The sequence below is a fragment of the Haplochromis burtoni genome, unplaced genomic scaffold, assembly GCF_018398535.1.
Source record: "Haplochromis burtoni strain Fernald_Lab_line unplaced genomic scaffold, NCSU_Asbu1 Contig_17, whole genome shotgun sequence".
NCBI classification, from domain to species: Eukaryota; Metazoa; Chordata; class Actinopteri; order Cichliformes; family Cichlidae; genus Haplochromis; species Haplochromis burtoni.
The window spans coordinates 2,062,195-2,074,446 of record NW_024582378.1 but is presented as its reverse complement, the minus strand read 5'-3'; the positions used below and the strand labels follow the sequence as shown (position 1 = coordinate 2,074,446).

Sequence of the window (12,252 nt, the reverse complement as noted above, 5' to 3'; positions counted from 1 at the left end):
CCCACCATAAAAGGTGGAGGCTCACCAGGACATGCACACCTCACAAGTTCCCGGCTCTCTCGACTCGGTTGAAGACGGGTTTCTTGGAGAAGGGGAGGGCAGTGAGGCACAGTCCCCCGTCCCCCGACGCCCCTCGCGATGCCCCTCCTTCTTCGACTAACCCTCTGCATAGGAGCCGTGAGAGCCAGGAACTTGTGAGTTTTGTATGTCCACTCAGGCATCATTCATACCTGGTGTGTAGGAAGTTCCTGTCAGAAGGAGGGGGCACCGCGAGGGCGTCGAGGGGCGGAAGGCGGTGCCTTAGTGCCTCCCTCCTTCTGACATTGTAAAGGAACTCTAACAATATTCTTTTTTTTAATACTAAGATATATATATATATGTATATGTATGTATGTATGTATATGTTGTTTGTCCTCAGATGAGGTTTGAAGTGTCTGTGTGGTGCAGCTGGTCTGGTCTGTCTCTGTACAGTCGAGGCTGCACCCACCTATAAAAGGTGGAGGCTCACCAGGACATGCACACCTCACAAGTTCCCGGCTCTCTCGACTCGGTTGAAGACGGGTTTCTTGGAGAAGGGGAGGGCAGTGAGGCACAGTCCCCCGTCCCCCGACGCCCCTCGCGATGCCCCTCCTTCTTCGACTAACCCTCTGCATAGGAGCCGTGAGAGCCAGGAACTTGTGAGTTTTGTATGTCCACTCAGGCATCATTCATACCTGGTGTGTAGGAAGTTCCTGTCAGAAGGAGGGGGCACCGCGAGGGCGTCGAGGGGCGGAAGGCGGTGCCTTAGTGCCTCCCTCCTTCTGACATTGTAAAGGAACTCTAACAATATTCTTTTTTTTAATACTAAGATATATATATATGTATATGTATGTTATGTATGTATGTATGTATATGTTGTTTGTCCTCAGATGAGGTTTGAAGTGTCTGTGTGGTGCAGCTGGTCTGGTCTGTCTCTGTACAGTCGAGGCTGCACCCACCTATAAAAGGTGGAGGCTCACCAGGACATGCACACCTCACAAGTTCCCGGCTCTCTCGACTCGGTTGAAGACGGGTTTCTTGGAGAAGGGGAGGGCAGTGAGGCACAGTCCCCCGTCCCCCGACGCCCCTCGCGATGCCCCTCCTTCTTCGACTAACCCTCTGCATAGGAGCCGTGAGAGCCAGGAACTTGTGAGTTTTGTATGTCCACTCAGGCATCATTCATACCTGGTGTGTAGGAAGTTCCTGTCAGAAGGAGGGGGCACCGCGAGGGCGTCGAGGGGCGGAAGGCGGTGCCTTAGTGCCTCCCTCCTTCTGACATTGTAAAGGAACCCTAACAATATTCTTTTTTTTAATACTAAGATATATATATATGTATATGTATTGTATGTTATGTATGTATATGTTGTTTGTCCTCAGATGAGGTTTGAAGTGTCTGTGTGGTGCAGCTGGTCTGGTCTGTCTCTGTACAGTCGAGGCTGCACCCACCTATAAAAGGTGGAGGCTCACCAGGACATGCACACCTCACAAGTTCCCGGCTCTCTCGACTCGGTTGAAGACGGGTTTCTTGGAGAAGGGGAGGGCAGTGAGGCACAGTCCCCCGTCCCCCGACGCCCCTCGCGATGCCCCTCCTTCTTCGACTAACCCTCTGCATAGGAGCCGTGAGAGCCAGGAACTTGTGAGTTTTGTATGTCCACTCAGGCATCATTCATACCTGGTGTGTAGGAAGTTCCTGTCAGAAGGAGGGGGCACCGCGAGGGCGTCGAGGGGCGGAAGGCGGTGCCTTAGTGCCTCCCTCCTTCTGACATTGTAAAGGAACCCTAACAATATTCTTTTTTTAATACTAAGAATATATATATATGTATATTATTTTGTATGTATATGTTGTTTGTCCTCAGATGAGGTTTGAAGTGTCTGTGTGGTGCAGCTGGTCTGGTCTGTCTCTGTACAGTCGAGGCTGCACCCACCTATAAAAGGTGGAGGCTCACCAGGACATGCACACCTCACAAGTTCCCGGCTCTCTCGACTCGGTTGAAGACGGGTTTCTTGGAGAAGGGGAGGGCAGTGAGGCACAGTCCCCCGTCCCCCGACGCCCCTCGCGATGCCCCTCCTTCTTCGACTAACCCTCTGCATAGGAGCCGTGAGAGCCAGGAACTTGTGAGTTTTGTATGTCCAGTCAGGCATCATTCATACCTGGTGTGTAGGAAGTTCCTGTCAGAAGGAGGTGGGCACCGCGAGGGCGTCGAGGGGCGGAAGGCGGTGCCTTAGTGCCTCCCTCCTTCTGACATTGTAAAGGGACCCTAACTATTCTTTTTTAATACTAAGATATATATGTATGATATGTTATGTATGTATGTATGTATATGTTGTTTGTCCTCAGATGAGGTTTGAAGTGTCTGTGTGGTGCAGCTGGTCTGGTCTGTCTCTGTACAGTCGAGGCTGCACCCACCTATAAAAGGTGGAGGCTCACCAGGACATGCACACCTCACAAGTTCCCGGCTCTCTCGACTCGGTTGAAGACGGGTTTCTTGGAGAAGGGGAGGGCAGTGAGGCACAGTCCCCCGTCCCCCGACGCCCCTCGCGATGCCCCTCCTTCTTCGACTAACCCTCTGCATAGGAGCCGTGAGAGCCAGGAACTTGTGAGTTTTGTATGTCCACTCAGGCATCATTCATACCTGGTGTGTAGGAAGTTCCTGTCAGAAGGAGGGGGCACCGCGAGGGCGTCGAGGGGCGGAAGGCGGTGCCTTAGTGCCTCCCTCCTTCTGACATTGTAAAGGAACTCCTAACAATACTTTTTTTTAATACTAAGATATATATATATATATGTATATGTATGTATGTATGTATGTTGTTTGTCCTCAGATGAGGTTTGAAGTGTCTGTGTGGTGCAGCTGGTCTGGTCTGTCTCTGTACAGTCGAGGCTGCACCCACCTATAAAAGGTGGAGGCTCACCAGGGACATGCACACCTCACAAGTTCCGGCTCTCTCGACTCGGTTGAAGACGGTTTCTTGGAGAAGGCGGAGGGCAGTGAGGCACAGTCCCCCGTCCCCCGACGCCCCTCGCGATGCCCCTCCTTCTTCGACTAACCCTCTGCATAGGAGCCGTGAGAGCCAGGAACTTGTGAGTTTTGTATGTCCACTCAGGCATCATTCATACCTGGTGTGTAGGAAGTTCCTGTCAGAAGGAGGGGGCACCGCGAGGGCGTCGAGGGGCGGAAGGCGGTGCCTTAGTGCCTCCCTCCTTCTGACATTGTAAAGGAACTCTAACAATATTCTTTTTTTTAATACTAAGAATATATATATATGTATATGTATGTTTGTATGTATGTATGTATATGTTGTTTGTCCTCAGATGAGGTTTGAAGTGTCTGTGTGGTGCAGCTGGTCTGGTCTGTCTCTGTACAGTCGAGGCTGCACCCACCTATAAAAGGTGGAGGCTCACCAGGACATGCACACCTCACAAGTTCCCGGCTCTCTCGACTCGGTTGAAGACGGGTTTCTTGGAGAAGGGGAGGGCAGTGAGGCACAGTCCCCCGTCCCCCGACGCCCCTCGCGATGCCCCTCCTTCTTCGACTAACCCTCTGCATAGGAGCCGTGAGAGCCAGGAACTTGTGAGTTTTGTATGTCCACTCAGGCATCATTCATACCTGGTGTGTAGGAAGTTCCTGTCAGAAGGAGGGGGCACCGCGAGGGCGTCGAGGGGCGGAAGGCGGTGCCTTAGTGCCTCCCTCCTTCTGACATTGTAAAGGAACCCTAACAATATTCTTTTTTTTAATACTAAGATATATATATATGTATATGTATGTATGTATGTATATGTTGTTTGTCCTCAGATGAGGTTTGAAGTGTCTGTGTGGTGCAGCTGGTCTGGTCTGTCTCTGTACAGTCGAGGCTGCACCCACCTATAAAAGGTGGAGGCTCACCAGGACATGCACACCTCACAAGTTCCCGGCTCTCTCGACTCGGTTGAAGACGGGTTTCTTGGAGAAGGGGAGGGCAGTGAGGCACAGTCCCCCGTCCCCCGACGCCCCTCGCGATGCCCCTCCTTCTTCGACTAACCCTCTGCATAGGAGCCGTGAGAGCCAGGAACTTGTGAGTTTTGTATGTCCACTCAGGCATCCTTCATACCTGGTCTGTAGGAAGTTCCTGTCAGAAGGAGGGGCACCGCGAGGGCGTCGAGGGGCGGAAGGCGGTGCCTTAGTGCCTCCCTCCTTCTGACATTGTAAAGGAACCTCTAACTATTATTTTTTTTAATTGACTAAGTATATATATATATATATGGTCAGTGAACATTTTAAGCCCACTCGGCAGCGACAGATGGCCACCCCTTCCTGAGCCTGGTTCTGTCGGAGGTTTCTCCCCGTTAAAAGGGAGTTTTTCCTCCCCACCGTCGCCAAGTGCTTGCTCATAGGGGATTTTTTGGGCTTTTTTTTTAAAACCAACCGCTGATAAGTTCACTGGCATCAAGTTTAGGACTCTGCAAATATTTAAATGGATAATTCGTCATCAAGTGAGGAATGATCCATTTAAATCATATTTGAGAGTCACATATATTTGTATATAAATATGATTTGTTGGACAATAAGGCAAATCACAGACTAATTTGGACAATTGGGAAAAATTAAATAAATAAAAAAATTGGATAAAATGCATGTGTCATTGTTTCATATTGATTTCAAATAACATACCATTTGATTTCAACATATTTTTGTTACACTTGCAGTGGTGTTATTTTGTTATGATCCTGTTCATTTTAAATATAAATATAAATCATCTAAATAGAAATGGAAAACTAGAAAAATTAAAAATATAGCTTTACTAATCTGAAAGTTATTTGTCATTGGATCCATCATTCCCACAGTGGAAACACATTATTTCATATTATGTTCAATTCAGTAGTTAAAAGTATAAAATTTAATAATGTCTATTTTTAGTTTACTTTGTTAATAAACACATTTTTTAGTATTTTAGAAACACTAACATCATACATATCCAAATATGAAGCAATGTTTTAACTCCCATTTACATACAGACCTGTGGCCAACTTTATAAACCATTTTGAATTTTTTCCAGCTGAGGCGTTCAAAATAGATATACTTTTGATTGTCACAGTGTATTGGGGGGAGCTTTGTGCTGGACCTGAAGAGGGCAGAGGAGGCAGATTATTATTCACACCGGCCTTTTTTCTTACAGATAACCACTCACAGACAAACCAGAGATTCTTACTGTGAAAGGGGCTTTTGTGTGGAGCTGGCGGCGGTCTGTGGTGTCCGTTGTGATAGGAGGGTGGTCGGCCAATGGGAGAGGCTGTGGCGCTGCAGGGACTCGACACTGGAGAGGACACGGTGGGGGTCTGAAGGGGGCTGCTGTGGAGAGGTCCCGACTGGAAGGGACCACGAGGGGAGCGGTCGCACTGAGAGAGTGTGGACGGGGAAGACTTCAACACAAACAGTGGACAGGTGTGCAAACTTTAATATTTTATATAAAATAAAAAGAAATAAATTATTTAACAACACAGGACTTAGTGTCATAAATAAGTTGCTACAGTAGATTCGTACTGCGCTGATGTAGAGGCAGCTGATCCAGGGGGGGACATAGTGTGTGTGCGTTCAACCAGAAGAACTTTAATTGTGTAGAACATGAAATTTAGCGGCTAAGTCAGCGTGAGCCTACCTGTGCGCTGCCGTCTCTTTGCCCATCTCCATTCTCGCTGGTCACGGTGAGATCCTCCACAAGAACTGCGGGGAACATACCAACAACGCCGTTAAACTCGCCCTCCCAGAAGCCATCGTCCTCGTGGGTCTCTCTGCTCAGGATGCGGATGATGGCGCCTTCTGGGAACGACAGCTCATCTTCCGTTTGTCCCGCGTAGTCGTACAAAGCCTTTGCGAATGAAACTGCAACACAGACAGTGGCAACGAGGGTATTAAACAAAGCAGGAAATCAAAACTCCGATATTATCTGGTGGAGGCGGATCTCACCACTGGAGTCTCCGTTGACGGAGCCGGTTGGGAGTTCGGTTTCAGGTTCGGTGGAGTTGCTGGAGGAATGGGATCGGGCGTCCAGCGCGGCCAGCGACTGCAGCATGCTCAGCAGGCTGTTGGAGGAGGGCAGCTGCAGGTATTTCTCCGGGACGTAGCCCACCTGTCCGCTACGGTTTCTGGCCTGGAAACACAGACAATGCACACAGACGATGACAACAGCCAAAAATGTTTCAACAGGAAAACTCCTACTGAGAAAAAATAAAGTCAGATGTAAAGAGTAGGGCTGTAACAATATCACTGCATCGTCGCCAGAATTTAATAACAGCCACAAAGAGAATAATAGGAGAGCTTTTGTTCTCTCTTCCTGAATTAATGAGAAATCTAAAATCCTAAACAAGCCTCTGCTGAATTCATGAAGCTTGATTTCATGAACACCGGTGGCCTCCCCTCCCGCTGCTTACTTATTTTCATTCAGATTGAAAACACTCAGAGGTATTGGGATCTCTTTTGGGGCATGCTGTGGGGAATCACAGCACTAAAACAGATCTATATAAATGATATTGCTCACATTTTTATGTATGATTATATTCATTAAAATAAATACCCCATTAAAACACTATATCTGTATATGAAAAGATAATCACCTAAGTAAATATACATAAAATATTGGCTCAACACGTGGAACATTTGCACAATGGCTCACAGGAAAGCCAGACTTGCACAATAAACAAAAGTAAAACAGCAACAATGCACAATGTTCCTTCAGGGAAATGATCTGAAAACAACCACACACAAAGTACACAATGACTACACACCAGCAGCTCTGCAGAGGCGTTTATAAAAGAATGACTTCACACAATGATGGGAGCATCCACAGCTGACATTTCTACATTTAAGTATACACCACTGACCACCCGAAAAATGTCCTCAAAGACTTCTCAAATTTTCTCCCAAAGGTCCAGGAGCAACTTTGTAACAGTCTGTGACAAACAAAGTGAAAATGATAACTAAGTAGCTGGGAGATCATGAAATTAACATTTTATATCCATGACCAGGTCACTCCGCAGATCTAAAACTGATCAAGAGTCCACGAACGGCTGTTAAAAAGCAGAAGCTGACAAACTGTGATCAAACCGGAGCGCTGCTGAGGCAGGATTGGATCACCATCAATCAGGATTTGGCCCAGATTTTCAGTAGCTGCACTTAAGGTATGAATTTAAAAACTGCCTCATTCATGAATTATTGCATTCACAAACTTGGGTGCCATGCCCGCCCACCTGCCTGCCCGGCTGGGTGACGAGAATCTCCCATCAGCCCTTTACGGCTGCGGGGCCAAAAAACGAAGCAGAGAACTGTGTATTTGTACATTTTTTGATTTGTCTTTATGTTCAGCAGAGCTTCTACCACCCAGGCCAACCTGACCTGCCTCAATGCACCGCACGCATTTTAGTTGAATTATTCTAATTCCTGAAGCCACATCAGACCAACTGATCCCAGAGAAACACTAAAACGTCCAGTAGATAGTCTGTACCGGTGCGAGTTCTTATAAAAACTGAAACTAAATGTTTGTCAAACAGTCTAAGAGCCAGAGAGTGAACTAATACACAAAACAACCAACCCTCAAACATGAGAGTGCTTCTGCTACATAACTGTGTTTGTGTTATTTTTGTACCTTGACCCAGTCCTCCATGTCGCCATCATCGATGACCTCCAAGATTTCCTGCTCCTCGATGGTCAGCTCGTCTGGCTGAGAAGCCTGCAGACAGACAAACACGTTAATTCAAATTAAAGCTGCGATGTAACAGTTTAACCATCTTCATTTCACCCGTGATGTATATTTTTCAAATACCGTCACACTGGTGAACGGACAAAAATGCTCACTGTGGCTTCAATAACATCAGCCAGAACACTGAAGAAAACACTGAGACCATGCCTGCATTTATACCACACTTTACTCAGGACTCAGGTAATATAAAACAACTAATACTCCAAAGCAGCATAAAACTCAGACTTACAGTAGAATTTCTGTACAAATTCAGAGAGCAGGTGTTTTAAACCTGGACACAGAATCATTAGTGCCACAAAGTTTGGGAAAGTAAATCTAAATGGGGGTTAAACACGACTGGAACTGATTAAAAACAGCCAAAACAAAAAGTGGCTTTACTTCAAAGTCAGAATTATAATTGGTGACATGTTAAAGATCCACGTCCAATCCAAATATTTAAATCATGTGTGGAGAGGTTAACCGTATTTACATCTTAATAGATTTTATGACAACATCCATCCAGCAGGGATGGAGGAAATCCCAGCCAGCTTTGTAGGCTAACACAGAGAGCATCCACATTATAATGCACCACACAGACGGCAGACTTCAACCACACTTTCAGAAAATATAACAGGAATGAGTCTCCAGCTGTCTGCGTCAGTAACAGAAGCTTTAATCTAACAAGTTTGTCTTTTAATGAAGGAGGAACCTGGAGAGAACCACAGAGGCACAGGAGAACATGACAAGACACTTAAAAAGATTTAAATATTAATCATATAATTACCAGAAAATATGGTTAAACCTACAGAATCTTAAAAATACTTCTCCTTTCACTTCCAGCCATTTTATGTATTCTGCATGAAAATGAGGTTTACAGAGGACAGAACGTGTAACTCTGCAAGTCACTGTTCTTCTAAAAACACATTTTTTGTGGCTCCTGAATCTTCATCCATCAATATCCAGCTACGCCAGCTTCCTGCATTTTCTAATAATGACTGCTTCTGTAACTCCCAACACGCACTCCCCGTGCCTCGAGCTCGAGGCAAGGCCGGCCTCTACACGTATTTTAACGAGTTGTGAATACAGAAAGCGCAGAGATGCTGCAACAGCAATCAAACAGTGTTTTTTTCCAGAGCAGCGACACTGAATGTTTAGAAGACTAAACTCAAGACTCGACTCGCTGCAAACACATGAGGCTTTGTAGATGTCACCATTTCTCTGGGCACTGACCGACTCATCGGCTACGACCCTGCTTAAGCGTGTGTCGTTACCTTGTAGGAGTAGAGCACTTTGCAGGTGAGTGGATAGTTTTTCAAGGTGCTGGAGGGGCTGGAGCTGCTGTCATCCAACACTTCACCGCTGTCCTCCATCTCCTCTTCATCCTCGCGCTCCAAATCTGCTGTTACCTACGGATGTTAGACCGACATCTGTGTTTAGGGCACAAATCTACAGCGCATATACTTCAAAACTACAGCACTGTGGAATTGGAGTTTTCGTCTTACGGAGAGTGAAGGATCGTGGGTACTGAGGTTGTTCCAGCGCTCGTTCTCCAGCTCCTCCATCACCTGGTTCATCGCACTCTTCAGCCACGTTTCAACCGGGACTCCCGCCTCCCTTAGCAGGTCCAGCCGGGCCTCGGCTTTTGCTTTCACCGTCTAGCAGCAAAAAAAAATAAAGGTGAGTTAAAGACCACCAGACTTTCACAACCCACTGACAAGCCCCCCACCCCCCAAAGAATAAAGAAAACACAATGAGATTAGTATGAAAATAAAATAAATACTTAGTGTGTTTTAAACACCTCTGCTCTCTTCTAACAGAACATTAATCCTTTAAATCTGTCACTTCACCTTTCAAACCAGCAGGTGGCGCACTGGGGCAACTTTAAATAAGGAGAAACTGATTCAGAAGATGGAGAAATCGCTGATCTAGAAGTTCAAAGGTTACCTCTGCCCTCCGGAGACTCTGTCTGGCCACCTCCATCTTGATCTCCAGCTCGCTGTTGTTTGGCTCCGAAGCTTCCTGGGTCCCGTACTCCTCCAGGGCCTGAAAAAAACCCAATTACAACTATTGTGGTGACGTATACAAAGGCACACATGGAATAGATGGAAACGGTCCAACAATAAAGCGATCAACATAACCAGGGACATCTGGAAACAGGTCGCTGCACGAGCTGTGCTCACTTATCTTAAACCAGCTTTCGCAATAAACCAGTGAGACGGAGCTCTTATCAATTTTATCCTTTCATGCCACAGTAAAATATGGAGAAGTTTATGATGCCGAGGTTTATTATTATCATCTAGCTGACCGGCTTCGCTGCATTAAAGGCCAAATTCCAGTTTAATGGAAAAAAGTGACACATCAGTGCATTTTGTACACTTCCTGCAAAGATTTTCCAGGGATTGTGTGAGTAAGGAGTGACAAACCACATCAGAATAACTCCAAACCCAAACACAGACATAACACGCACGTTTAGATTCAGAGACTTAAACTTCCCACAGGATTTCCTTCTCTTTGCAGAACGTCACACTCATCATGTTCAAAGGGTCATTTTGACTCCTCTGGAATTGTAAAAACTGTTAAATTAAAATTCCATGATCATCATATTTCATGACTTTTCCTTATATGGGTTTATTCATTATATAGTGAAAGCAAAAGCAACAAAAATGACCACCACTCATACCTTTAACTGCTGAGGATATCATTTTGATAGGCATAGAAATTTATGTCAATGCCAATTTTATTTATAGAGCACATTTCATTACATGCAAAATGTGCTTAAACAGAAGAGGCTCAAGGCAGTGAGAACGAGAAAATAAAATTTAAAATAGAGATTGCAAATGCATTTTGATTAGAAGGCTGCAGTAACGTGAGCCAGAGCTACCTAGACATGACTGATGGGTAAATATATTGCCTCAACTGCTGCTGTTGCAGGATGGGGGCAGGTCTAGCATTACATTTTTTCTCAATATGAAAACATGGACTAATTTTAACATATTTTTAAATCCACAGATTCTCCAAAAAAGCTACAGGATCTATTTTTAACAATAGAGGGCTCAACAAGTAATCTGTAGCTCTAAAACTAGCAGATTTTTACCTAAAAGAGAATTTAAACATCAACTTTGTGGGACTTTTTTTTTAAAGGTGTTTTATGTTTAAAACCTGAATTTGCCAATTTTTTTGCTTCGCTTTATGAATCTAACAAAACACAGAAAAGTTGTTTCTGTTGTGAAACAGCAGATGGTGCTACGCTGGCACTGACCGGATCGTAACAGATGGACTTTCAGGACGTTTCTGTGTCGAACAGCCATCCAGTCAGATCGTCTCTTACACAACAAGAAAAGAACATGCTTATGTCATTACAATAAAGAAAACCTATCTCCTATGTGTGTCTGATGTTTTAAATATAACATCTTATTTGACTGACTGATTGATTCGATTTGAACTAATTCGATTACTGGATCGAATAACGATCACACGCTTTACTCGGAGCACAAGGACCAGTGTTACCTGCTGTGTTTTCAAATATCCACACCGTGCTTTAATCATTTACATACACCATGTGTAACTTAATTCACTGCCCGGTGTCTGGACTGTTACACCACGTCAGCATTATAAACCCTTTCTTAGTCGTCTCATGAACGACATGGTTATATTTGTTTCTATTTTCTTCTAATCAATAAAAATATAATTAAACAATTTCAGCCCTCCCCCCCCCCCCCCCCCCCCCCCCCCCCCCCCCCCCCCCCCCTGATGCATTTATGGACCCATTTTGCACCCACATGCATACAGAACAGAAAATTGACACCCTATGTACTTATTGTTTTATTGTAATATAAGGAACTAATTGTATTACAGGGAGAAGTTGTGCACTGGATATGTGCACATTGAAAATAAAGTACTTCAGTAAACACACAGACTGACATGGTTACACCATCTTTGTCCTGATGCCTGCAGAAACTGTCTGTGTTTGATGAGGTTCTCACCTTCTGAGTGTGGATGATGCTCTTGTATTCTCGGGCCACGCGGCTCGCCCATTTCCTCGCCTCCTTATCCAGAGTGTGCTCCTCTGCCGTCCCGCTCTCTTTCTGCAGTTGCACCACCTACAGCGAAGGCAAACACACCAGCGTATAACAAAGAATGTTTTTACTAATAAGTAAATATTATCAGTCAGACAGTTTTTGAAGTGTTTTATTCTTCAGTGAATTTTAAATATTTTTTAAATCCCAGTCATCACTGAAATGTAAGTTACAGCTTTTTCCCCAGTGATACAGATACAGGCTTTAAACTAACTGCCCTGATTTGCTCCAGGATGGCTGGTGAGTTTCAAGACTTCTGACGAGCCAGGTTTATATTTGTTGACTTTAAGGTGTGACGGTCTTCAGTTTTTATTTTCTTCTAAACCCCGACAAAATGAGTTAAGCCATTTCCACATGACATCAGCTGTGTGTCTGAATATGGAGGGGAGAGGCTGGGTGGAGGGAGTGTGGGGGTCAGTGCACTCTGGTGAGGCCCGCTCACAATGCCTCC

The 12,252-nt window shown here is 45.3% G+C and overlaps 1 protein-coding gene across 1 annotated transcript in view; it reads right to left on the bottom strand.

Annotated features, from left to right (window-relative positions):
- Positions 1-5,092: 5,092 nt before the first annotated feature.
- Positions 5,093-12,252, bottom strand: part of LOC102313901 (F-BAR and double SH3 domains protein 2) — a gene marked incomplete at its 3' end in the record, with an annotated part of 39,126 nt that continues 31,966 nt past the window's right edge. The window contains 9 exon segments of the mRNA XM_005916043.3: positions 5,093-5,115; positions 5,203-5,413; positions 5,650-5,873; positions 5,958-6,141; positions 7,633-7,716; positions 8,997-9,131; positions 9,228-9,380; positions 9,670-9,768; positions 11,709-11,825. Coding sequence (XP_005916105.2) covers positions 5,093-5,115; positions 5,203-5,413; positions 5,650-5,873; positions 5,958-6,141; positions 7,633-7,716; positions 8,997-9,131; positions 9,228-9,380; positions 9,670-9,768; positions 11,709-11,825 — 1,230 coding nt within the window.